Genomic DNA, 27,839 nt, shown 5'->3' on the forward strand with positions numbered 1-27,839 from the left:
GACTTTTAGGGGGTGTTTCCACTGTTTTCCAAAATAAGGCAAATTTTCTAAGGCTTGTAATTTTTGGTGACAAAGACTAAATTTGATGTAACTTATATATTTAAAATCAGGATAAATATCCGATTCTTTTGATGTATCTCTTAGTATTAAAATTCTGGTTTTAAAGTTTCATTTGCAATTGAGCCGGGTCGCTCCTTACTAAAGTTCGTTACCACGAACTGTTTGATTTCTCGTATAATGAAAAGAAGTCAATAAAGTGAAGAGACTTAGGGGGAAAAATTTGTTAAAATTAAAAGAAGCACTCGGTGACGTAGGGTGGAGTTCAGTAATTGATGAATTGATACAGATCAATCCTTAGATAACTTATATAGTATATTGACTGAAAAGCTTGATAAATTTTGCCCGTATAGAAATCTGAAAGGAAAGAGGAATTAAACCTGGAAAACCATGGGTAAATGCATCGCTTTTTAAGTCTATTAATGAAAAAAAATCCTTATATAAAATTAAAATGAACCATCCCACTGAAAAAAATATAACACGTTTTAAAAACTATAAGAATTTGTTAGTAAGGATTCTTAGAGAAAATGAAAGAGTGTATTATGAAAATCAATTTCAAAATTCTGATTCTCGTCGAAAAACTTAGAATCTAATTAAGGATAAAATTGAAAAAATAAGAAGTTATCACATCCTGATGTATTAATTAATATAAATTGTGTAGAAGTTAGAGAACCGCAAGATGTTACTAATATGTTTAGTGATTATTTTGCTGGTGTTGGTAAAGCAATTGTTTCAGCAGGAATAGATTTGTCCCCTTACAGGTCGCATAAAGAATATTTACCCCCCAATGAATGCAGGAGTATATTTCTAGTCCTTGTTAGTTTTGCACAATTCCAAAAGACTATCGAAAATATAAAAAAACAGTAATTCAGTGGGACATTATGAATTATCAACAAATTTGTTAAAGAGTATTGACGGAGCTATTTTTGAACCACTTATCCACATTTTCAATTTGAGTATCATTTCAGGTATATTTCCTAGTAGGCCTAGATGGAAAATTGCCCGAGTAATTCCGTTTTATAAACAAGGCGATAAATTTGATGTAAGTAATTATTGTCCAATTGCAATTTTATCGCTATTATCTAAAGTGCTTGAAAAAAAAATAAAAGAAAGGAGTTCTAGCTATTTGGATAAAATAAATTTCTTTATGAAATATCAATTTGGATTTAGGGCAAACCGTTCGGCAGAACATGCAGTTGCAGCTCTTTTGTTAGAAATAAATGATTGTATAGATGATGATTTTCATGTGTCTATTGTTTTCAATAATATAAAAAAGCATTTGACACTTTAAATCATGAAATTCCTCTTGACAAAATGATAAATTCCGACATAAGAGGGAAAGGATTACAAATTATTAAGTCATTCCTGTGCGGACGCAAAATCACAGTAGATGTCAATGGAAAAATGACTAATTTAAAAGTCTTATTGATATTGGTAGGGTACTGAGTACCCTAAGGCTCAGTATTAGGTCCACTTTCATTTTTTATTTATGTTAATGATCTTCCACGAGGTTTGTATGAGAATATTTGCCATGCGCTTCTATTTGCAGATGATACAGCAATAACAGTTGAAGCTAGGGATTCATCGACACTGGTCAAAAATCTGACTATAAGTGTTACCTCCGTTAATTGATGGTTTGTTTCCAATAATGTAGTACCGAATTTTATGAAAACTGATTTTATGGTCTTTGGTCGTTCAAAATGTGCCACTCGAGAGATTTCTTGTCAGGAGATTCAGGTTGGTGATCAAAAAAATGTGTAGGGTCCAATCATATCGTTATTTAAGAATTTTCTTGATCCCCTTTTGTCATTTCATAATCATATCGAGTATTTAAGATTAAAACTTGCTGAAAATATTGGGTCGATGTATCATGTGAAGAATATTTTTTCTTTTTACCATTTTAAAAATAATTTATCACTCTCTAATTACTTATTATTTGAATTACTTCTCAGTTGTATATCTTAATACATTTTGGAAGCATATAAAACCCTTACAGGTACTACAAAATAGGGAAATAAGAATACTTGGAAATTTCTTACATCGACCTTCAAAACTTGAAAGTGTTTCGGAAACTAAAAACATTATTCCTGTTCTTAAATTTGTTAGATTTAAATGATATATGAGTATTAAATACTTCCATATGGCATTTTCAAATCCAAAATTCTAAAATTATTTCTATGACAAACCTCTCTTAATTTTACTTCCTCGTTCGGTTTGTCGAAGGTGTGGGTTTTCGATTAGGTACCAAATACCCTTCATCGCTAACAATTATAAGCTGAATAATAAAATTCTGTTTGATCCATCCCAAAAATCTCAGCTAAATTTAAAAAAGCAAATATTAAAGATTGGTTGATAAAATTTTGATTATTCACCATTGGTAAAGGAAAATTAAATTATTGGATCTTCTTATTCGTGTGTTTTGTTTTTGTTTCCCTGTGTCTGGGATGGCCTCCCACACCCCTCCTGCCCGATATAATTATCCTGGTTACTTCTCTTTTATGAGTTTTTTTTTTATTTTGTTTGTCTTTTGCCGTGTTAAATTTTAGAATCAATATTATGATGAGATGTTGATTTTTTTTTAAGTTTTTCCACTGCCCCAGCCTTACAAGCTCTGCTCTCTGTAGGGGTATAATATTATTTTTGTATTTCTTAAGTTGAATAAAGAAAAAGTTGAAGTTGAAATTAAGGCTTCAAGACTAATAAAATATATCTTTGTTAACCTAAAGAGTTACACATCACTTTTCTTTTAAAATAAAATTCTTCTTATTTGTCAATCAAACAGTTCGTGGTAACGAACTGTAGTAAGGAGCGACCCGGCTCAATAGTAACCAAAACTCTAAAAAATTGAAGTTTGATATCAATAGCTACATCAAAAGAATCGCATATTAATGCTGATTTTAAATATATAAGTTTCATCAAGTTTAGTCTTACCCATCAAAAGTTACGAGCCTGAGAAAATTTGCCTTATTTAGGAAAATAGGGGGAAACACCCCCTAAAAGTCTTAGGATCTTAACGAAAATCACACCATCAGATTCAGCGTATCAGAGAACCCTACTGTAGCAGTTTCAAGCTCCTATCTACAAAAATGTGGAATTTTGTATTTTTTGCCAGAAGACAAATCACGGGTGCGTGTTTATTTGTTTTTTTGTTTTTTTGTTTTTTTGTTTTTTTTTTCTTTTCCCCAGGGGTCATCGCATCGACCCAGTTGTCCTAGAATGTTGCAAGAGGGCTCATTCTAACGGAAATGAAAAGTTCTAGTGCCCTTTTTAAGTGACCAAAAAAATTGGAGGGCACCTAGGCCCCCTCCCACGCTAATTATTTTCCCAAAGTCAACGGATCAAAATTCTGAGATGGCCATTTTATTCAGCGTAGTCGAAAACCCTTATAACTATGTCTTTGGGGAAGAGTTACTCCCCCACAGTCCCCGTGGGAGGGGCAACAAGTTACAAACTTTGACCTGTGCTTACATATAGTAATGGTTATTGGGAAGTATACAGGCGTTTTCAGGAGGATTTTTTTGGTTTGGGGGAGGGGTTGAGAAGAGGGGGATATACTGGGGGAACTTTCCTTCGAGAATTTGTAATGGGAGAAGAAAATTTCCATGAAGGGAGAGCAGGATTTACTAGCATTATTTAAAAAAAAAAACAATTAAAAAATAAAAGTGAAAAAGCTTTTTCAGCTGGAAGTAAGGAACAGCAATAAAACTTAAAACAAACAGAAATTATTACCCATATGAGGGGCTCACCTCCTTCTAATACCTCGCTCTTTACGCTAAAGTATTTTCGGTAATTTCAACTACTTATTCTACGGCTTTTGTGATTCAGGGGGTCATTCTTAATGAATTGGGATAAAATTTAAGCTTTAGTGTAAAGAGCGAGGTACTGACGATAGGGCGAATTCCCTCATATATGTAATAAAAACATGAGAATACAAAAGTTCTTTACGTAAGCTAATTTATAAGTTACGTAAATCTTTTACCAATAAAAAGATTCGTAAAAAATTAAAAGTTCTAGTTGCCTTTTTAATTAACCAAAAAATCGGGGGGCAACTAGGCTTCGTCCCCCGCTCTTTTTTTCTCAAAATCATTCGATCAAAATTATGAGAAAGCCATTGAGCCAAAAAAAAAAAATATGCAAATTTCGTTTTGATTATTCCTCTGCGGAGAACCAAAATCAAAACATGCATTGATTCAAAAACGTTCAGAAATTAAATAAAAAAAAACAAGTTTTTTCAACTGAAAGTAAGGAGTGACATCAAAACTTAAAACGCACAGAAATTACTTCGTATATGAAAGAGGCTGCTTCCTCATCAACGCCCCGCTCTTTACGCTAAAGTTTTTTACTGTTTTAGAAAGAAGAATTGAGAGAAAGAGTCAAACTTTAGCGTAAAGAGCGGGGCGTTGATGAGGAAGCAGCCTCTTTCATATACGAAGTAATGTACACAAAACCGTAGGTGCTAGAAAAACTTGAATATTAAAGGAAAATTTCTTCAGGCTTTGGACTTCCTTATGTCTCTGTGATCATTTAAAAAAATATTCGATTGAAAAAATGTCGGTCATGTCATCTACTAAGCTATTTACGAAAATAAGAAAGAATATGTATCCAAAAGTTCTTTCTTGAAACATTCCCCCTCTAACTTACACTCCTGTGACAATAACTGTTCTCACGGGACTTTGATTCAGTGTTTTGAATAGTAGGTTTTCAGTTTCTAAATTTCTCTTTTTTACTTTTTCTTTGCTTTATTTTCTATTTAAAATTCACTTTAATAGCTTTATTTCATTTTGTTTTGTTTATCTAACTTCTGGAACTCCTAGTTTAAACCCAATTTTCTTTCAGAAAATTAAATCCGATATAAACTTTTTACTGGTGTGAAGTCCACTTTTTTTTCTGAGAAAAAGGGCAAAAATTATTATCGTTTAAATAAAAAAAAATAATGTTCCATAGAAATCGTATGTGATCAAATTACAAAAAATATAAAATTCAAAGGAATAACCTAAGAAAGGTTAAATATTTCATAAAATCCGTGCACCATGGTCAATTCTGACATATTTTACAACTAAGATTATGTAATAAATACATCGTAGGACAAATTAATTTAGAAAACATGTTTCGTAGTTTAAATAATTTTATTGATGCTTGAGATGTATGGTTCAAATCCACTTACAAAATATCCCTACGAGGTTGCAATAACTAACTAAAAGGATATGATAAATACACAAGAGTTGAAATTTATAATTCTGTTTATTATATAAAACTAAAAAAAAATTGTACAAAAAATATAAACATTATAAAACTGCCATAAAAAACCCATTTGGTCAGTAGTGGCAATATTCATTACTTTTACCCATATCCTCCTTGACTGTACCCCCCCACAGCGCTTCCACCATAACCCCCTTGGCCACCTCCAATTGCTTGACCATAGCTACTTCCGATGCTTTGGCCGTAACCTCCCCCAATAGCTTGCCCTAAGCCACTTCCAATGCTTTGTCCATAGCCTCCTCCAATTGATTGACCATAACTACTTCCGATGCTTTGGCCGTAACCTCCCCCAACAGCTTGCCCTAAGCCACCTCCAATGCTTTGTCCATAACCTCCTCCGTAGCCAGCTCCAATTCCTTGGCCATAACCTCCTCCGATGCTTTGACGATAGCTTCCTCCAAGGCTCTGCCCATAGCCTCCTTTCATAGGTATAGCCATAGGTATATATGGCCTGGCAGGTGCGACCATGCTGTAGCCTTCTTGTCCTCCTCCATAGCCCTTTTTAACTCCGTAAACTAGAAATAATGATACTCAAATTAAAGATGAATAGGTTCTTTTTGATGGTGGTAAAAATACTACAGGGTTTTTTGATGCAGATGAAGGAGATTGAGAGAGATGGGGATAGGAAGAAAAAAAATGATGAGGGATTCAGACAGAAAACTACGGAAAGACGAAGAGGGCGTGGTATAGAGAGAATGGGGAAAGGAAAAGATAGATAACAAGAATGAGAGAAGAGAAAAGATTATGGATATATGTTCGTACATTCTGTTTGACTTGAATTCTTTTAGTTGTTTTGTATGGTTTTGAGTGTCAGGGAAAAAGCAAATTTGCCACAAGAATTTATTCAAAGCAACGATAATGAGTTAGATCAAATTCTCAAACAGATTTAAAAATATAAAATAAATCTTCTCTAGTCGATGAAACAGCTAGGGAGAACATCGCTCTAAATATTGGAGACACTGGCGAGACATAGTCAAATCATTTTAGTGGTTTCATCAGGGAATTTGAAATAGTCAGCTATACACTCGCAAAAAACATATTATGGTGCCTTAATATTTGTGTAGCACTCTATCAATCTTAGGATGGCTGTGGCTACAGATTGCAAAGGTCGATGGTCAAAATATTGCCGTTTTGCTAGTTGTGTGTTGTTTTTTTTTGCATATATTTCGGTTCTTGTAGGTTTTAAGCTAATTATATTTTATATAAATTTTCTAGAGAATCGAATTATCAATATTTTCCCCCTATTTTTCTACATTCAATTATTTTGTAGATTGAGGGCAGTGAGTGTACGGCTTTTGTCTATATAAAATGCTATTAAAGATTGGCTGGTAATCCCGATCAAATACAAGTCGTATAAAGTATAGAATTTATTTACACAAATATAATTGTAAGTAATTTTTCTATTAAATATTGCTTAAATTTGGCACTTCATTTTATTCACAAAGTGTATACCTATGCAATAACACTGACCTACTCTTGCAATTTATGGCTGATGAAGGGAAACGCATTATTTATGTTTATTTCTAATCTAATTTATGTAAATAACTTCCTACAGAAAGGTCAGAAATACAAATATTGTCTTGAATGACATAATCTTTCTTTGTTAAAATGAGTTTTCCTGTACAATGAGTTTTCCTTCTTTGATTGAAATTAAATAAAAAAAAAGTGTTTTTAACCGAAAGTAAGGAGTGACATTAAAACTTAAAACGAACAGAAATTACTTTGTATATGAAAGGGGCTGCTTCCTCATCAACGCTCCGCTCTTTACGCTAAAGGTTTTTACTGTTTTAAGAAGTAGAGTTAAGAGAAAGAGTTAAACTTTCTCTTTTCTAGAGAAAGAGTTGAGAGTAGAGTTAAGAGAAAGAGTTAAGAAAAAGAGTCAAAAGCCGTAAAATAAATGGTTGAAATTACTAAAAAATACTTTAGCGTAAAGAGCGGAGTATTACGAGGAGGTGAGCCCCTCATATGTGCAATAATTTCTGTTCTTTTTAAGTTTTAATGCTGCTCCTTAGTTCCAGTTTAAAAAACCTTTTCATATTTACTTTTTCATTGTTTTTTTTTTAAATAATGCTAAAAAATCTTGCGCTCTCTTCATGGAAATTTTCTTCCCCCATGACAAATTCCTGGATGGAAAGTTCCCCCAACATATCTCCCTCTTCTCAACCTCTCCCCCAACCAAAAAATCCCCCTGAAAACGTCTGTACACTTCCCAATAACCATTACTATATGTAAGCACTGGTCAAAGCTTGTAACTTGTAGCCCCTCCTACAGGGACTGTGAGGGAGTAAGTCGTCCCCAAAGACATAGTTATAAGTTTTTTGACTGCGTTGAATAAAATAGCTATATCAGAATTTTGATCCGTTGACTTTGGGAAAATAATTAGCGTGGGAGGGGGCCTAGGTGCCTATTTGAAATCACTAAGAATACTTTAGCGTAAAGAGCGAGGTATTAGGTGGAGGTGAGCCCCTCATATGCGTAATAATTTCTGTTCGTTTTAAGTTTTAATGCTGCTCCTTACTTCCAGTTTAAAAAACTTTTTCATATTTATTTTTTCATTTTTTTTTTTAATAATACTAGAAAATCCTGCGCTCTCTTCATGGAAATTTTCTTTCTCCCATGACAAATTCCTCAAGGGAAAGTTCCCCCAACATATCCCCCTCTTCTCAACCCCTCCGCCCAACAAAAAAATCCCCCTGAAAACGTCTGTATACTTCCCAATAACCATTATTATATGCAAGCACTGGTCAAAGTTTGTAACTTGTAGCCCCTCCCACAGGGACTGCGGGGGAGTACGTCGTCCCCAAAGACATAGTTATAAGTTTTTTGGCTACGCTGAATAAAATGGCTATCTCAGAATTTTGATCTGTTGACTTTGGGAAAATAATTAGCGTGGGAGGGGCCTAGGTGCCCTCCAATTTTTTTGGTCACTTAAAAAGGGCACTAGAACTTTTCATTTCAGTTAGAATGAGCCCTATTGCAACATTCTAGGACCACTGGGTCGATACGATCACCCCTGGGAAAAAAAAAAACAAAAAACAAAAAAAAAAACAACCAAACAAATAAACTCGCATCCGTGATTTGCCTTCTGGCAAAAAATACAAAATTCCACATTTTTATAGATGGGAGCTTGAATCTTCTATGATAGAGTTTTCTGATATGCTGAATCTGATGGTGTGATTTTCGTTAAGATTCTATGACTTTTAGGGGGGTTCCCCCTTATTTTCTAAAATGAAGCTAATTTTCTCGGGCTTGTAGCTTTTGATGGGTAAGACTAAACTTGATGAAACTTAGATATTCAAAATCAGCATTATAATGCAATTCTTTTGATGTAGCTATTGGCATCAAAATTCCGTTTCTTACAGTTTTGGTTACTATTGAGCCGGGCCGCTCCTTACTACGTTCGTTACCACGAACTGTTTGATGACCTTGGCTTGATGGATTTCGGTTTTGCCTGAGGAGTAATAACAGAATTCGTGACTGAAAGTATTGCATGGAATCATTTATAAATGTAGACAATAATGGAAGAAAAGATAATAATCTGATTGATAGAAAGATAATGCATATTACAATGTAAGAATCTCAATGTTTCTTTTACTTTTTTATATAGTCTTGATATAGAGGATATAGACTCCTGATATATTTTTATATACACTGATATCTGAGATCATCAGGGAGGGGATGGGGTACATTATCAGAAAAGCAGCTATGATGTTTGGGAAAGCATTAAATAAGGAATCTAGTTTTTGTCCCAATTGGCACAGCTATGTGTAATTTGGCACGTTTGGCAAATATCACAGAATTTGGAAGCTTCTCAAGCGATTTTAAGAAACGATTTTCGTTTTATAAGAAAAACAGAGAAATTTTGTCACAGCCAATAGCTGCGTGGGGAAACCTAACTTGTTTTTTAGACTGAGGACACTATTCAAAACTTTAGGAGGTAGTTATTTCTTTTTTTACATTCCCTTTGGTGACTTTTAAAAGAAAATTCCTCGTTAATGATGTAGTTTATGTTCAATCAAAATGACAAGTAAATCTATTTCTTCTCCTATTGTAACATAATTCCTTTCAATTGTTAGATTTATTAATAGCTATTTCTAAGCTACTGATAATAACTCACCAAGCCGCTTGGAGCCAACACAACTACGTATACTCTTCCTTCTTCTGCAGTTATTCAAAGCCTCCCTGTTTACATGAAATACTTGAAATAAATCCAAATCGATCAGATTCGATATTCTGAGATGGATAACAATTTGATTTCATGAAACTAAAACCAACATTTTAATAGTTCATATTGCCAAACAAAGAAATTTTTTGGTTTTTCTCATGCCATTATTATTAAATATTGCTCTTTGATACAAGCTCAGTTTATTTTGTTTATTTTGAAGCTCAAATTGACACGCTCGGTTCAATGGCTTGCTCATCGTAAATCTTTTCAAAATATATAATTGGTCCATTGGAACTTTATAATCGTTTATTTTTATTGATGCATCTAGAATTGAAAGTAATATTACTTTTCAGGGTGTTTAAAGTTTATTTCATGATATTTTAAGTGAAGAATCTTTGTCATAGACCCCAGTTCTTGTCATAAACCATTCAGTTACCATACCTGTACGTTTACTTGACTTTCAGTTTATCTGTTCTTCTCATGGAGATGAATCCACTTTTGAAGTTCTCGGAAGTTTTTTTCATCCATAGTTTCTTCTATTTTTACCATATCATACAGACACATGAGCATAGTTTGCACAAAAGAAATGACCAGTGGCTTGGAAATATCATAGTATTTTTCGTCTACATCAAGATGTCATTTCAAAACCTTAGTCTTTCAGCATGAACAAAGTCAAGTGCTTCTGAAACCTTTTCAAAATATTACACCCATAGCTGTGCCATTAGACCTCTATTATTTAATTCAGTAAGTTTGATTAAAATTTCAGAGGAAAAAAGGTTGAGTCACCTTTATAGCCTTTTACATTTTTGCAGGATACATCTCGAGAGATGATTTCTTGCATTCTCTTATCTAACAAATATCTTAAATATTCATTGGTTCAAAATTATTATTTATAAGACAAGTCGTAATGATATAAGGCCTCCAATGCTTCTTGAATACGCGTGTCCACTCAGCATCTTGTCAGCACAATTTGACATATACATTTTATCAAGTGCTTCCTTGAGGTAACTCCTATTCAATGACAAATCCTACGCCTCAAAGAAAAGACATGAGTACATAAAATCCTCTTAGGTGTTCAACAGCCTAACATAATTCAGAGATAGCTGCCAACTTAGCTACTGTTTTGTGTTCTTTTGATCAAAAGTTATTATATATGTTTTTTGCCCCTAAAAGTTAGTGACTTTAAGAGCACAAGTTAAAGTTACGTAATTTGTGTTAGCTTTATCTGCTGAATTATTAATGAAATTCAGAAACACAACCTCAATGGCTCAAACCCTCGTTACTCTGAATAAGTGACTCAAGATGGCTATTCCTTCTGATCTTGATTACGCTTTCGTGGTAAAGAACAGTAAGTCAGGAGAGACTCAGCTCAATAGTAACCATATAGTTCGGCTCAATAGTAACCAAAACTCTTAAAAACAGAATTTTAATATCAGTAGATACATCAAAAGAATCAATTTATTATGCTGATTCTGTCTCTCTCTCTCTCTCTATATATATATATATGTATATATATACATATATATATATATATATCTCTCTCTCTCTATATATATATGTATATATATATATATACATATATATATACATATATATATATATATATATATATATATATATATATATATATATATATATATATATATATATATATATAGATATATATATATATATAGATATATATATATATATATATATAGATATAGATATATATATATATATATATATATATATATATATATATATATATATATATATATATATATATACATTAGAGTGGCGAAACCCTATATAGGCCAGTGTATTCTCCTGATGAGCCCTTATGTTGGGTGTTGCCTCTGAATTATTTGTCTATATTATTTTTTCTATTGTTTGGTAAATGACGACTTATACTTATTGACGAGATGACTGCCAGTCCATGGATTATTCTTTATGGTTGATTGTGTGTGGCTATGCTGTTTGACCTATGTGATTGTATGGATGAGTAGGGTTAAGGCCTCATTCAAGTGCTGGTCTATATTAATCACTAATTTAGGAAAACAGTCTTCCTTTTCTCCTTCTGTCTCTCTTTTTTTTTTGTGTTTGTGCTGTTGCATTGGTGATTTCTCTTTTCATGATATATATATATATATATATATATATATATATATATATATATATATATATATATATATATATATATATATATATATATATATATATATATATCAAGTTTAATACAGATCACGCATATGCGTTTGTTAGTTTTATTTTCCCAAGTGATAATCGTATTTAAATAATAGCCCTAGAAAATTGGGAAAGGGTGTATTTGAACGGAAATTAAAATTTCTAGGGCTCTTTTTAAGTTGCAAAATAGACTGGAGTGCAACTGGCTTCCTCCCTGGCTCATTTTCCCCCCAAATTTATATGATCAAAATAATACAGTAGCAATTTTGTTCAGTATAGTTCAAAGAACAAATAACTATGTTTTTAGGTGTAACTGACCCCCCCCCTCCCTGTATTCTGTGGGAAAACCTTGTGAGTTATGAAATTTGCCGTCGTTTACGTATAGTGTTTGTTATGGGAAGTTTACAGACATTTTTCGGGAGGATTGGTTGTGTTTGGGTTGGATTTCTGTAAGAAGAATCTTCTTTTGAGAAATAAATTTTCGGGGGTGGAATTTTTCCAGGGGAATGTTACACGGAGGGGGTTGACTTGATTACTATGAGAAATTATTTTTAATTTTCTTACATTCTATTTGCCAAGTTTTAAATTTGAATATATTCCGGAAAAATTATCTTAGGGCCATTTTCTGTGCGTTTTGATAGCCGGGACTTAATTTCAATGGACGGGGATATTTTAGGAGTTATCGAGAGCCCATTTAGATATTAAATTCTTATTCAAATTCAAGAATGCTCAGGAAAACTGTTTCTCCTGAATAGTCCTTAAGCAGTTTTATGGATAGGGGGTTTTCAGCGAGGTTTGAACTGCCTGGAGGGAATTAGACAAGATAGGGGTCTACTTATTAAAGAATTAAAAGATTGAACATAAAGAACGAGGCGTGGAAAAGGGTAAAACCCCTTTCAGATAGGCTACGGAATTATTTCGGTCCGTTGTTAGTTTTAATGTCGCTCCTTACTTTCAGTTAAGAAAAAAAAACTGTTTGTTTTTATTTAGAAACACAAAGTATGGTATTTTGCCTTAACAACAATCAAATCATATTGAAAAAATACATAATCTTTTACTTATTGTTCAAACTCATCACCACGTTCTTTTTTTTTTCATAGCAATGTCTTCGAACTTAAGGTTAATTTACTTATCTTGCGAGTATAATTTGTTGTCTTTGTCTTATTGGTATACTCAGCTATTTAGCACAGAATAAACAATGCCTTTTTTTTTAAAGCAAACACTCTACTTCATCTTTTGAGGAATTACATAGAAAAACTCCCTTTTTCTACTGAAAGTAAGGAGTAGCGTTAAAAATTAATATGGATAGTAATCATCCTGTCTATGATAGGGTCTGTCACCTTCCCTATACCCCGCTCCTTACACTTAGGCTTGATCTTTCTTTCAATCCCTTAAAAGCGATTCCTAAAACATAAGGGCCAAGTAGTTAGATTCAGAACCTTTTTTAAAAGTACTCAGAAACTTTAGCTTGAAGAGAGGGCTATTGAAAAGAGAATTGCCTCCCTCTATACAATAAACAATTTCTGTTTGTTTGAAGTTTTTATATTGTTCTGTTCTTTCAGTGGAAACAAACTATTTTTTTTTTTAAATTTAGAGCTTTTCAGTACTTTTATAAAAGTTTCTAATTCTAATTAAACGGCCTTTGTTTTTCAAGAGTCATTCTAAAAGAATTGGGACAAAAAGAAGAATTTTAGTATAATCAGAATATATAAAATGGGATTTACCTACTTGTATACAGAATAATTTATGTTCGTTTTACATTTTAATGTTGCTCCTTACTTTCAGTAGAGAAAAATTTTCTGTTTTTTTTTCTTTTCTGATCGTTGTTAAAATAGACCTAGGAAGTACAGCCTACCTACCCCTCCTTGAATAATCCTCCTGCAAAATCTTCCACCGTAGAAAGTTCTTCCTAGGGTTTCGACTAAAGATTTAAAACTTTTGATTCAGATTAGGCGAAACATGCTGTCTTTGGTTGTATTCAATTAGAATTTTACATATTTTTTTCTTTTTTCTGTCAAGGCTTAGAACGGTTCTTAAGCCAACCTTTTGATTTAAGAGCAATCTCGTGGAAATATTCTCATGGGAGAATATTTTAAAGAATACTCATGAGTGAAAATTGAATAAGAAAAAAAAACATATATCAATAATAAACGTTCAACTTTGTTTATTCTTGTCTCTTTGACCTCTTTTATCCGTGGCTTTAACTTGAGCATTTTTTTGGCGTGGTGTGACAAAGAGGCCATTTTGACAACCAGGGCTGACCTTCATTCAATAAAGCGATACTGGCATGTTGCGGGAGGAGACTTCAATATTGTGCTCAGTGTGGCTTCAATGTTGAGTCTCAAATTTATCTAAACATTTTTGCACTTTAAGCCACAGTGGAATTTAGCCCTAAAATTTAGGAATGACCCTCTGACCCTTAGAATACTTCCCACTCCAGTTCGTGATAGTTTGTGTTGATTATTTATTTTAGTTCCATGTTTATTTTATGACTTATTTATTCATCAATAGCTTTATCTTTAAATTATATGTGCTCATTCATTTAAATATCTGTTTGTTCTGAGTTTCATTTATCCTGTGATGTCAATTTTGGTTATATATAAATTTGCCATATATGACTTTATTTCTACCCAAGTTAAGGTTTAATATAGCTATTTGGTTCACTATGAAAAAGATTGCCATGGAAAAATATATAAATATTTTAAATTAATTAAACAAAGAAGATCACCAACACTGGCCAAACATTTTCAGTAGCCCATTGTGAATTGTTCAATTATGAGTGACTAGAAAGGGCCAATATTCTTGTACAAAAGGTCTATTAAGCTCCAGAATTTTTACTATTTATCGTATTAAATGGTGGGAGATAGTCTGTTGCGTTATTTGTATTTTATCACTTCTTTTCTCAGTTAGCTCAAACATTCCAAAGTTCTCAACATCAAAAATAAAGTCAAACACAATAAATTATGTTACCTCCCCCATATCGTCCTCCGATTCCACCACCATGTCCTCCTCCATCATAACCTCCATCATAACCATGAAATGGGCTTTTCCTCCTCAGTGCCCCGCTCTTTACGCTAAAGTTTTTTACTTTTTTAAAATGTAGAGTTAAGAGAGAGAGTCAAACTTTAGCGTAAAGAGCTGGGTGTTGAGGAGGAAAAGCCCCTTTCATATACAGAGTAATTTTGTTCATTTTAAGTTTTAATGTCGCTCCTTACTTTCAATTAAAAAAACTTGTTTTTTTGCTTAATCATCAACTAAAAGGGTATAATAAAAAAACAAGGTTTAAATTTATAGTTCAGTGTATAATATAAAACTAACGGAAAAATAAAATAAAAAATATAAATAATGTAAAACTGTCTTTATAAAAAACTATTTGATCCATGGTGGCAAAATTCCTTACTTCTACCCATATCCTCCTTGACTATACCCCTCAACAGCGCCTCCACCATAGCCTCCTGGTCACCTCTAATTGCTTGACCATAACTACTCCTGATGTTTTGGCCGTACCCTTTGTCTGTAGCCTCCTCCGTAAAACTTAAACTTCGTATAAAAACTTCAAACAAACAGAAATTATTTATTGTACAGAGCGGGGCAACTCCCTTTTCAATAACCCTCTCTTGAAGTCAAAGTTTTTTAGTACTTTTAAAAGGTATATATATATATATATATATATATATATATATATATATATATATATATATATATATATATATATATATATATATATCAAACTACTCGAGAACTTTGACTTCAAGAGAGAGTTATTGAAGAGGGAGTTACCCCGCTGTATACAATAAATAATTTCTCTTTGTTTGAAGTATTTATATTGCTCGATACTTTTAATGGAAACAAACTGTTTTTTTAATTTGGAGTTTTTCGGCACATTTATAAAAGATTCTGATTCTAATTAAACGGCATTTATTTTTCAAGAATCTAACGTAGGGAAGCTCCATTAGCAGGATTCACTTCCAAACTATAATCCTCCTCGCGTTATCTATTCCCTAGGACCTTTACTGTGTCTTATAATGACTCGGTATCTTCATAAAGATTGTAGATCCCTTGAGATATGGGTATGAAAGCCTTGAAAATAATAAGTGCTTATTAGCTCATTGAAACACATATGATTTGATCCTGTGAAAAAGTTTTAGCTGTTATAAGCATTTAAAGAGACTCGGAAGCTTACTAAGAGAGAATTTGTGTCCAGTAGTGTTGCTCCAGAGAAATTGGTCAGCAGATTTTTGATCTAAGCTGGGAGATAATTATTGGTGGCCTGAACAAAAGAATAAAACTCCTCTATAGAAGCAATTACAATTTTAAGCTAGGAAACAAATATTAATTTAGGGGCTTGGGGCCAACCTGAAAAGAATGGTGTATTTTTTGTTGTTGAGAAAAAAACCTATTGGCTGATACCCTCAAATCCGCTAAGGGAACAGTAAACTGTTTTTCAACACTAGAATGTATTATTTTTAGAAATAAAAAGATCTTAGTCATTTCCTCTTTTATTAAACTAAAAGAAATGTCTTTTTTATGGCTATTTTTCATGGGTCTCCCTTCAAAACTATTAAAAGCGGGCCCTAGAGTAAACTAAAAAGAATGTTTTAGGATTCTGAGGAGCCACTCGAACCTTTCAGAACTAAGGGGCAAAGGGCCCCCTGTTATTAACCTGAAAATAATGTGGTATTTTAGTTTTTTCTAGGGCCAACGACAGCCAGTCTTTTTACTTTTATTAACCCCAAAAAGAATGGTGTATTTTTATTGTTATGAAAAACATATTGGGTAATACCCTCAAATCTCCTGCTTAGATGGACAAGTAAAACGCTTTGAAACACTAGAATACATTATTTTTAAAAGGATGAAGATCCAAGTTTCTTCCTTTTTTATCAACCTAAAGAGTTTTTTATTTTTAGTTTTTTCCCTGGGGTCTCCCCTCAGGACTATTAGACTGTGCCCTCTTTATTAACCCGAAAGGAATGTACAACTTTGTAAAGATTGCTAATATCATCAATATTCTTGATAGTTTCACCGTATGAGAATTTTAGTTCTTCAATTCCAGGCCAGGAATTCGAAACACAAACCAAAATTGAAAATATAGGTTTTCGAGCACAATTATTTCCAAAGCGATAAAATAGGTTTGGTACGCACCTCTCAGGATATACATTCCCAGGGTACACGTTACCCAGTAGCCCCCGTCTCATTTTCCTAGCTCTCTTTTTCAAGATAGTAAAAAGTAGCTAAACTGGAATTTTATGATAGATATGTATTAAAAAATATGTTAGAGAAAAAACCTTGACAATTACTAAATATCGGGGTTACATATGACCCTATTAATGGAGGAGGGGGCTCTCATATAATTCGACGTTTTAGTCAGGAAAGAACACTTGTTTACTGTTTAGCATACTGAAAGAATATTATCCAATCCTTTCATTTAATACTTAAATAAAATAATTTATTTAAATGTTTTGCACTAGTTTGTGACTAGAATTGAAAGGGATAGGGATGTTGTCGGCGGTATTTTGGCGTCACTACTGATGATCTATTTCCTTGAAAATAAGACTTCAAGGGCGGTATACTAGCATAAATAATAATGAGGAAGTGCAATGTACCATCGTTTTTTGCGCATTTTTACATTAAAAACTAGCTTGGATTAATTAAAACAAATAGTCTGATCGAAGTAAAGAACGAATTTGAAGCTTAAAACGAGCAACATTTTTAAGGTTACTTAATAAATTACAGTTTTCTCTCAAATTTATTTGGGGGGTAACTGCCACCCCCCCCCCCCAAATGAAGCCACTGCTATTAAGTAACCTTAGATGCGTATACTTGCTCTTTGTTCATTTAGCCTGGAAAGTTCTCATTGATCTTGCCTGGAAAGTTGTTGTGTGTAGCCTATGTAACCCAACGGCAGCTATTTTCCTTTCAATGTTTTCAAGCCTTTACTCAAGATCAAATTCAAGTTTCAGTCATTGTCTATAGTTCTTAAAAGACAAATATTTTTGGCCATTTCCATTTTCTACCTTAAAATTTCTGACATGCGTTAGTAAAAACGAAATTGCCTAAGGCTTCAAGGTCATAAAATATATTTTTGTTAACCTGAAAAGCTGCGAATCATTTTACTTTCAAATAAAATGTCAAAAGAAAATTGACGCGAGTAAACAAAAGTGTAAGTGCTTGGAAAGTTGAAAGTTTAAAGGATAGTTTCTTCAGGCTTCAGAATTCTTGGTGTCTCTGTAATCATTTCAAAAGGGATTAAATTGGAAAAATGTTGGTCAAGTTATCTACCAAGCTATTTAAAAAAGTGAAAAAAAATATGGATCCAAAGGCTCTTTCTTAAAATATTTCCACTCTAACTTGAACCCCAGTGACAATAACTATTCTCACAGGACCTCGATTTAGTTTGTTGAATGCGTCGGTGGGTTTTCAGGTTCTAAGTTACTCTTTTTTTACATTGTCTTTGCTCTATTTTCTGTTAAAATTTGCTTTAATAGCTTTATTTCATTGTGTTTAGTTTATCTAACATCTATAACTCTTAGTTTAAACCAAATTTTCCTTCGGAACATTAAATCAGATAAAAACTGCTTTACTGGCATGAAGTCCACTGTTTGTTGAAGAACAAGTTTTATAAGAAAGAGGACATAAATTATTATATTTTAAATGAAAAAAGATAATAGCCCATAGAAATTGTATGGGTTCAAGTTACGAATATTATAAAATTCAAAGGAATAACCTTAAAAAGGTTGAGATTTTTCATAAAATCCTTGCACAATCGTCAACTTTAACATATTTTACAGCTATAATTATAAAAAATAAAATAATGTTAAAATACATGATAGAACAAATAAATTTAGAAAATATTGTTTGTAATTTAAAGTATTTTATCGATGTTTGAGAAGTAGGGTTCAAATCCACTTACAAAATATTCCTACAAGGTTGAAACCATTAAATAAAGAAATATAAGAAAAATACAAGAGTTGAAATTTGTAATTCAGTGTATTATATAAAACAAAAGAAAAACAGCCAAAAAAATATCAACTATATAAAACTGTCTTTAAAAGAAACTATTTGGTCCTTAATGGCAAAATTCATTACTTTTTCCCATATCCTCCTTGACTGTATCCCCCAAAAGCGCTTCCACCATATCCCCCTTGGCCACCTCCAATGGCTTGACCATAGCTACTTCCGATGCTTTGGGCGTAACCTGGAATAAAATTCAATCTTTGGAAAAAAAACTGTGTCTACATACACATTATGACTATGAGCAAATATATCATAGGTTATAACCATAAATGATTTAATATAGAAGTTTTTTACTGTTTTAAAAAGTAGAGTTGAGAGAAAGAGTCAAACTTTAGCGTAAAGAGCGGAACGTTGATGAGGAAACAGCCCTTTTCATATACGAAGTAATTTCTGTTCGTTTTAAATTTTAACGTCACTCCTTACTTTCAGTTTAAAAATATTGTTTTTTTATTTAATTACTTTAGAGAACAGATTGGGTAATCGAACATACGAACACGCACTGTTGTCTAATCAGGGCTCTCACTCTTTCAGAAAGCAGTTTATGGTGATGACTAGTCAAGGATCCCAAGCCCTGGTATCCATTGTTCACTCTTCAGTTTATTTCAAGCATAGAATGATATATAATGCAAGGTAACATACCTTCTTCACAGTTAGCCACTTTTCTTGCAATTACTTGCTTTGTGATCAATTGCTAAGAGTTCCAATTCGGCACATATATCTTTATATGTGCTTATAGATGCTCATTTTTTATGTATTTTTTTTTAACCTTCTATGATTTTATCAAGCAGTGAGTACTCATATAGCTTGAACTAATCCAGTACTATTTTGAGAATAAGCTATTGTGTATAACATTGCTCGATTAGAGGTTAGATAGTTGTTGGCACTCACATATTTGAATGTCGAAACTCATCTGTTTGAAAATTTAACTACTTAGTCACATCCCATTTAGAAACATATTTAAAATGTCTGTCAAGTCAGAAACACTGATATAGACTATAAGATTCTATAAGTCCCTAATTATCGAGTTTGATAGTTTTTGCAGATTTTGTAGTATTATTAGATTTTGCCCAATATTCAGTAATCTTTAGCCTGAACAGTATTTTTTTTTCAAATACTCCATTATGTTGATCAAAATTTGAAAGCTTCTCAAGCAATCTTAAGAAATGATTTTTGTTTCATAAGAAAACGTGGAAATTGTGTCACAGCCGATAGCTGCGTGCGGAAACATAAATTGTTTTTTAGACTGAGGACGACACTATTCAAAACTTTTGGAAGAAGCTATTTCTGTTTTTACATTCTCTTTGGTGACTTTTTAAAGAAAATTCCTTGTTAATGACACAGTGTATGTTCAATCAAAATAACACGTAAATCTATTTCTTCTCCTATTATAACTGCATTCCTTTCTACATTTTTCAATTGCTGTTTCTGCGCTACTAATAACAGCTCACCGCAGCACCAAGCCGCTTGAGGCCAACACAACTGCGCATACTCTTTCTCCTTCTGAAGTTATTCAAAGCCTCCCCATTTACATGGTATAATTGAAATCAATCAAAAATGATTGGATTCGATATTCTGGCTTGGATAATAATTTAATTTCATGAAATCAAAACCGACATGGTAATAGCTAATATTGCCAAACGAAGAAAATTTTGTAGTTTCTTTCACGTCATCATTATTAAATATTGCTCTTTGATACAAGCTCAGTTTTTGGGATATTATGAAATTAAAACTCACAAGCTTGGCTCAATGGCTTCATTTTAAATCTGTTTAAAATATATAATGGGTCCACTGCAACTTTGCAATCGTTAATTTGTATCGATGCATCTACAGTTGAAAGTGGCATTACTTTTTCACAGCATGTAAAGTTTATTTCATAAACTTTTAAGTGAGGAATTTTTGTCATAGACCCCAGTTCTTGTCATAAGCCATTCAATTACATATTTGTTCGTTTGCTTGATTTTGATTCCTCTGTTTGTTTCATGGAGATGGATCAACTTTTGAAGTTCTCAAAATTTTTTTACATCGATAGTTGCTTCTAGTTTATGCAGACAATTGAGCAGACTTTGCACAAAAGAAATGACCAGTGGCTTGGAAATATCGTAGTATTCTTCATCTAAATCAATATGTCATTTCGAAACCTGAGTCTTCCCGCGAGAACAAGCTGAAGTACATTTGAAACCATTGCATGTATTGCACTCATAGCTGTGCTATTAGACCTCAATCATTTTAATTCAGTAAGGTTGATCCAAATTTCAGAGGGAAAAGTTTGAGTCACCCCTATAGAATTTTACATTTTCGAAGGACACAACTCAAGAGGTGATTTATTGCATTTGCTTTTCTAACTAATGTTCTAGATATTCATGTGTTCAAAAATTATTATTAATAAGGCAAGTCGTAATAATGTATGGCCTCCAATGCTTTTTGAACATACGTATCCACTCAGCAACTTGTCAGCACAATTTGACATGCATATTTCTTTCCTTGAATTAACATCTATCAATTACGAATCCTATGACTCAAAGAAAAGACATGAGTACATGAACTCCTATTAGCTTTTCAACAACTTTACATAACTCAGAAATAGCTTCCAATACAGCTACTATTTCTCGTTATTTTGATCAAAAGTAGTTATATATGATTTTTGTCCCAAATTGAGGGTGTCAAGTCATTCAAATACCTTGGCTCACTGATAAATGCAATTGGGAAATCAGCAGAGAAGATGTGGAATCACAAATCCTCAGCTTGGAGCATCCTTCTGCAGCTAAAGAATTCTCTTTGGAAGGCTTGAAAAAGTCTCTCCATGCACAAATATCTGACTCGTAATAGTATATGGCCTCCAATTCTTCTTGAATTTGCGTGTCCACTCGGAAACTTGTCAGCACAATTTGACGCACATATTTTATCAAGTGCCTTTGCTAAAATATAAAGTTGCGTTTGTTTGCTTTATTTGCTATATTATTAATACAGGTAGAAACACAACCTCAATGGTTCAAATCCTAGTTATTCTGAATAAGTGGTTCAAGATTGCGCTAAGTCTATTACAGATGCCCAGGCCTTGATTAATAAAGTAGCAAGCAGAGCATTTTTGACTGGCCTTCAAATAAGTCTACCAAATACGAAAACGATGTGGACAGCTGGGATGGATGACACCTCTCCAACCCTAAATGGTAGACCCTCCCACCCAAATCGAGGGTGTCAAGTCTTTTAAATACTTTGGCTCACTGTTAAATGCAATTGGGAAATCAGCAGAGAAGATGTGGAATCACATATCCTCAGCATGGAATCTCTTTCTGCAGCTAAAGAACTCACTTTGGATGGTTAGAAAACTCTCTCCACGCACAAAGCTCTAACTTTACAAAGTCATTGTTCTCTCTGTTCTTCTCAATGGGTGTGTAAATTTGATCCCTGAAACCTGGGGAAGCGTCAAACTTGGAAGGATTCCATCACAAATGCCTTCGAGATAATTACTTGACATTCTCCTCTCAGACACAGTCTCGAACGGTGAGGTCAGGAGAAGAGGTGGGAATTGCCCGCTTGTCTATGATGCTGTCGATATGAGTCGTCTTATACGGTTTGGCCACACAATATGGAGATCATATGAGCATATTACCGAAAATGCCTAAATGCCTTCCACTAACAGCAAGGAAGAAGAAAGCAGGAGGAGAGAAGAAAACATGACTTGCGACATTCAAGACTGAGCTAGATTCAATTGAGGGTTTCCAAAAATCTGGGCAACACTGGGATCGTAACTTGCTTCAAATTATTGAGCTTGGTACCCTCGAGCAAAATCTCTGGAAAGAAAGTTGTCATTGTCAGCTGGTCTCCACGATAAACCTGGTTTTGGATTGAACATGCAACAAGTAAGTAAGTAAGTAAGTTCCGTCTTAGCGGTAACGACACGTATCATCTCTACTAACAGATTCTCGAGCTTCAATAATGCCAAGCCTTCCTGTTTCGTGGGCTAGCTTTTACTATCATGCCAACCTTTTGATAGAAATCAACCATTTATCAAAGTGTGCATTACGAAAACAAAATAAAAGAAAAACCTCACACTTTTTTCGTAGGAATTATATTTGTTAGATATTTTCTGTAGTTTTGTATCAGTAGTTTCTCTATTAATCATATACCGAGACATGTCAGAGCTATTTTGATATTAACAGTTAATCGTTAATAATTGCTATGTAAATTAAGAATCTCTATCATAACTTATGATACTTGGTTATCTTGAAGTGGCTTCTGATGGGGCCATTATTCTTAGCTGGAGAAATTTGTATGAGTCAGTTCGTGGTAAAGAATAGTTAGTCAGGAGGGACTCGGCTAGCTCAAAGAGCAAATAACTACGCCTGTAAGGGGTAAAAAGCCCCCCCCCATAGTCCATTGGGAAAACCTTGTGATCTATGAATTGTGCCCATTATTTACGTATAGTACATGGTATTGGAAAGTTTACAGACATTTTACGGGAGGATCGGTCGTGCTTGGGATGCATTTTAATTTAAAGAATCTTCTTTGGAGAAAGACATTTTAGGGGGTGAATTTCTCACGGGGAACATTAAACGGTGGGATTTGACATGATTACTATAAGAAATTCTTTTTAATTGTCTTACATTTTCATTGCCAAGTTTATAATATGTATACATTCTGGAAAAATTATCCTAGGGACATTTTCTGCGTGTTTTGATAGCCCGGACTTAATTTTCATGAAAGGGGGCATTTTTGGAGCTATCGAGAAACCAATTAGAGATTAAATTCTTATTCAAATTAAAGAGTGCTAAGGAAAATTGTTTCACCTGATTTGTCCTAAAGCAGTTTTAAGCAATTGGGTAGGGGGTTTTCTGCGAGGATTCAACTACCTAGAGGAAATTTTCCAGGGTAGGGGTGAACGGCTAATGAAACACGGGTGGCGTTTAACCCATGCTTCTTATTAGTGCTGACAGTTTTAGCGTACAGAGTAATTTTTTGACAAAGGGCAACACTTCATATATGGAATAAATCAGCCGACATTAATTTATAAATTTTGTTTTAATTATTTCATGTACGGTTAGCCAAATTTGAACTTGTTGTAGTTGAAATACGTTCAGAAACTAAATAAAATTAAGATTTTTTAACTGAAAGTAAGGAGCGACATTAAGATTGAAAAGAACAAAAATTATTCCATATGTAAAAGGGGCTGTTCTCTTCCCAGCACCACGCTATTTACGCAAAGATTTGGCTCTTTGTCCCAATTTTACTTTTAAAAAATACAAGGATTGAACATAGAGAGCGAGGCGTGGATGAGGAGACAATCATTTTCATATGGGCTTTCTCCGTACTTTCAATGAAAACAAACTGTTTTTTTTATATTTAGAGCTTTTCAGCACTTTTATAGAAGTTTCTGATTCTAATTAAACGGCATTTGTTTTTCAAGGGTCGTTCTAAAGGAATTGTGACAAAAGGAAGCATTTAAGTGCACAAATGAGAATAAATAAAAGGGAATATACCCCCTTATATACAGAATAATTTAATTTAAGTAATTCCTTACTTTCAATAGAGAAATATTCTATGTTGTTGCTTTTTTTTTATCGTTGTTAAAATAATCACACCAAGTACACCTACCCCTCCTATAAAAATTCCCCTACAAAATCTTCCACCAAAGAAAGGTCTTCTTAGGGTTTCGGCTACAGATTTAAAACTTTTTATTAGAATTAGGGGAAATGTGCTGCCTTTGGTTGTATTCAGTTAAAATTTGCATTTTTTTTTTCTTTTTTTTTTAGTCATAGTTTAGGACAGTTCTTCAACTAACCTCTTGATTTGAGAGCAATCTCCTGGAAGAATCCTCATGGGAGAATGTTTTAAAGATTACACATGAGTGGAAATCAAATAAAACAATAAATTATATCAAGATACATCATTCAACTTTGTTTATTCTTGTCTCTTTAACCTCTTTTATTTGTAGCTTTAACTTGAGTATATATTTGGCGTGGCGTGACAAAGAGGCTATTTTGACAACCAGGACTGACTTTCATCCAATAGAAGGATACTGGCAGGTAGGGGAGGAGACTTCAATATTGTTCTGAGAGGGGCTTCAATGTTGAGTCTCCAATTTAAGTAAACATTTTTGCACTTTAAGCTACAGTGGAATTTATCCCTGAAATTCTGGAATGACACTCTTTTTCCTTAAAAGACTTCCTACTCTAGTTCGTGTTAGTTTTTGTTGATTATTTATTTTAGTTTTTGTTTATTATAGGGCTTAATTATTCATCAATAGCTTTCTCTTTAAATCATATGTGCTCATTCATTTAAATATCTGTTCGTTTTGTATTTCATTTATTCAGTGATGGCAATTTTGGTTATATTTAAGTTTGCCATATAATATGACTTTATTTCTACCAAAGTTAAGTTTCAATAAAGCTATTTCCCTATGAAAAATATTTCGATGGTACAATATATAAATATTTTAGATTAATTAAACAAAGAAGATTGCCAAAAATTGATCAAACATTGTCAGTGGCCAATTGTGAAGAGTTCAATTTTGGGCCAATATTATTTTAAAAAAGGTCTATTAAGCTCCAGGATTTTTAATGTTCATCGTATTAAATGGCAGGAAGTATTTAATTGAGTTATTACGTATTTTAAAACTTTTTTTCTCAGTTAGGTCAAAAATTCCTAAGTTGTCAACAGCCAAAATATGGTCAAATACATTAAAATTATGTTACCTCCCCCATATCCTCCTCCGAGTCCGCCACCATATCCTCGTCCACCATAACCTCCTCCGCCGTATCCACCCTGTCCTCCGTAGCCACCATAGCTAGGCACCGTATAAGGCACCATATATATTATAGGCTGACTATATCCTCCTCCACCACCATATCCTTTGTGCTTAGTCTCAGACACTTGAAGCTGCTCCTCTTCTTGGATTTCTTCTTCTCCCTTTGGCTGCACTGATGTGGAGTTTACGAAATATACGAAAGTTAGACAGGCAAACTGAAAAAAAGAAGTGTTATTTTTTTGCCTAAATAGAGTGGACATTTTTTTTGAAGAGGGAGAGATGCCCTCAAGTTAATATGTTGTATTTTTATCTCACGCACTAATAATTTTACACAGAAACACTAAATTTGATTAGATAAATAACTATAACATTCATTAGATTCAAATGAAATTTAGGAGCAATATCAAAACTTAAAATGAGCAAATATTATTATGTATCGAAAAATTTATAAGGGATCTTTAATCCCTTCAATTACTTGCTCTTCAGGCTAAGTTTCTTAGTTGTTTAAAAAGTACTTTTTCATTTTTCAGCTGAAAAACCTTGCTCTTTTTTAGTTTATTAATTGAAAAAACCTTTTTTCACAATACAAGTCTTTAAAAAAAAAATTAGAATTATCAAACCAAAAAAGAGAAATTTTATTAATGAAAAATTTTCATGAAATGTTCTTGGAGAAATTGAAGTAAATCAGAAAACTATGAGCCTGAAGTTGCAAAAGTGAACCAGCTAGCAATCACAAAATTTCTACTTGATAATTTGCTAATAAGAGGATAAGGAGGGGGCTAGTTAACCTCCATCACTTTTGAATTTTGAACGAGAACTAGAGCCTTTATTTTCCAATTGAAAAAGCCTGCTTCAAAGTTATTACGACCACCCTTTGTGTAAAAATCTTATTTCTTAATAGATTGCAAGTAGTACTATTTACAGCCCTTGTGCTAGGGGCTGAGGGGAGTGGTTGTAATCCCCAAGGACACAATTATTGGACCCGTTAACTATGCTGAACAAAAGGGCTAGCTGAACAAAGGGATTGGAATTGTATAGGAAAATGAATGGTGGGGAGGGGATTGGCTCACCTCCATTCACTCTTGACTTTTCAAAAGGGATTAAAGCTTTCAATCACTAATCAAATAAGATCCCTTCGATGTTTTCATGACAACTCCTCCTATATGAAGGGTCTTGGTCAGAAAAAATACATTGCGCCCACATCGCTCTTTACTTAGGCATTGCTATTGTGCAACCCTATGATTTCTAATGGGAATTTTTCGTGTACAATTTATAGGAAATTCATAGGTTTCAAATTTCCTCTTAAAAGTTTATCCCTTGCAAACATCCCTCTATAGATTATTCTCACAATTGAATTTCTCAGGGGAGGGGGGATTTTAATCAAGATAATCAGCGTTATAAATAATCGATGGGGATATGTTCTGTATTTGAAACTGAGACGGTCTAATTCAGGGAAAGGTTTTACTCAGAGAGGGATGGGAATTTTTTTCAGGATTTGGAAAACGATCTGAAATTACATAAAAAAAAGTATTTTTTTCAAATGAAAGTAGACCTGGAATAATGTTCCAGGCCAAATTACAAGGGAAAATTTCCTGGGAGGTGATTTTTAGCGTGGATAGAACTGTCTGGCGGTAATTTCCGGGAAAGAGGTAATTTATGTTTAAGCAACTTTCCATGGAGGAATTTTTCTAGAAGAAGAATTTCACAAGGTGGGGTGAAGTAGACTTCTCAGTATTATTTGAAAATGATCAAAAACTGTCTAAGAAAGCATTTTCTTCCATTGACAGTAAGGAGTAACATTAAAACTTAAAACAAACAGAAATTATTTCATGTATGAGGAGAATTGTCCCTTCCTCATCTCTCGAGATAAATTCTAAAAATTCGTCCAAAATGCTTATCATTCGAGTTTAACGGTTCTTCTGTTTGAGAAGTCTTTCTTAAAGAATTTTGACAACAAATGAAACTTTAGCGTAAAGAGAGAATGTTGAGGAAGGGGAAACCCCCTCATATAAGAAATAATTTCTCTTAATTATAAATACTAAGTTTGCTCCTTACTTTCAGTTGAAATTGTTTTTACAGTTTAATAATAAAAATGACATAGCTAAACTAAGTATATAAGTTAAACTCCATAATTTTTTTTTCTGATTTCTTGTCTAAATGACTAAGTAAACTTTTAGCACTAAGAACAAATACTTGCTAATAAGTTTAGAATATTGTATTCCCTATCAATAGTTTTGTGGCAAGGATTGATTTTTTTTTTCACTTACCAAAATGACTGAGAAGTTCATACTAATCTGTTATTAACTTCTTCACAAGTCAAAATAAGTCTGAATAAATCACTGGAAGTTTTAGTATCTATATATAGTACAATCGTTTGATTGCATAATAAGAAGACGAAGGTCAGAACACTTCTAGCAGTAATAGCTTTTAACC

The 27,839-nt window shown here is 33.2% G+C and overlaps 2 protein-coding genes across 6 annotated transcripts in view; one reads left to right on the forward strand and one right to left on the reverse strand.

The window, feature by feature from the left end:
• The window catches only part of LOC136043445 (uncharacterized), a 147,457-nt gene that overhangs the window by 59,196 nt on the left and 60,422 nt on the right, over nt 1–27,839 (forward strand). For 4 of the 5 annotated variants that reach the window (XM_065728366.1, XM_065728364.1, XM_065728365.1 and 1 more), the window contains 2 exons: nt 19,193–19,291; nt 24,594–24,684. In XM_065728366.1, coding sequence (XP_065584438.1) covers nt 19,193–19,291; nt 24,594–24,684 — 190 coding nt within the window. The remainder of the gene's footprint in view (nt 1–19,192; nt 19,292–24,593; nt 24,685–27,839) is intronic. The other variant, XM_065728367.1, reaches the window with a different exon arrangement.
• LOC136043443 (keratin-associated protein 6-2-like) lies at nt 5,270–27,810 on the reverse strand. Its single transcript, XM_065728360.1, has 3 exons — nt 27,674–27,810; nt 25,354–25,621; nt 5,270–5,831 (listed from the first exon to the last, which is right to left on the reverse strand). Exons 1-3 carry the CDS (start codon nt 27,692–27,694, stop codon nt 5,398–5,400), a joined length of 723 nt encoding a protein of 240 aa, XP_065584432.1. The 5' UTR covers nt 27,695–27,810; the 3' UTR covers nt 5,270–5,397.

Source organism: Artemia franciscana, unplaced genomic scaffold (assembly GCF_032884065.1).
Source record: "Artemia franciscana unplaced genomic scaffold, ASM3288406v1 Scaffold_601, whole genome shotgun sequence".
Classification (NCBI taxonomy): Eukaryota; Metazoa; Arthropoda; class Branchiopoda; order Anostraca; family Artemiidae; genus Artemia; species Artemia franciscana.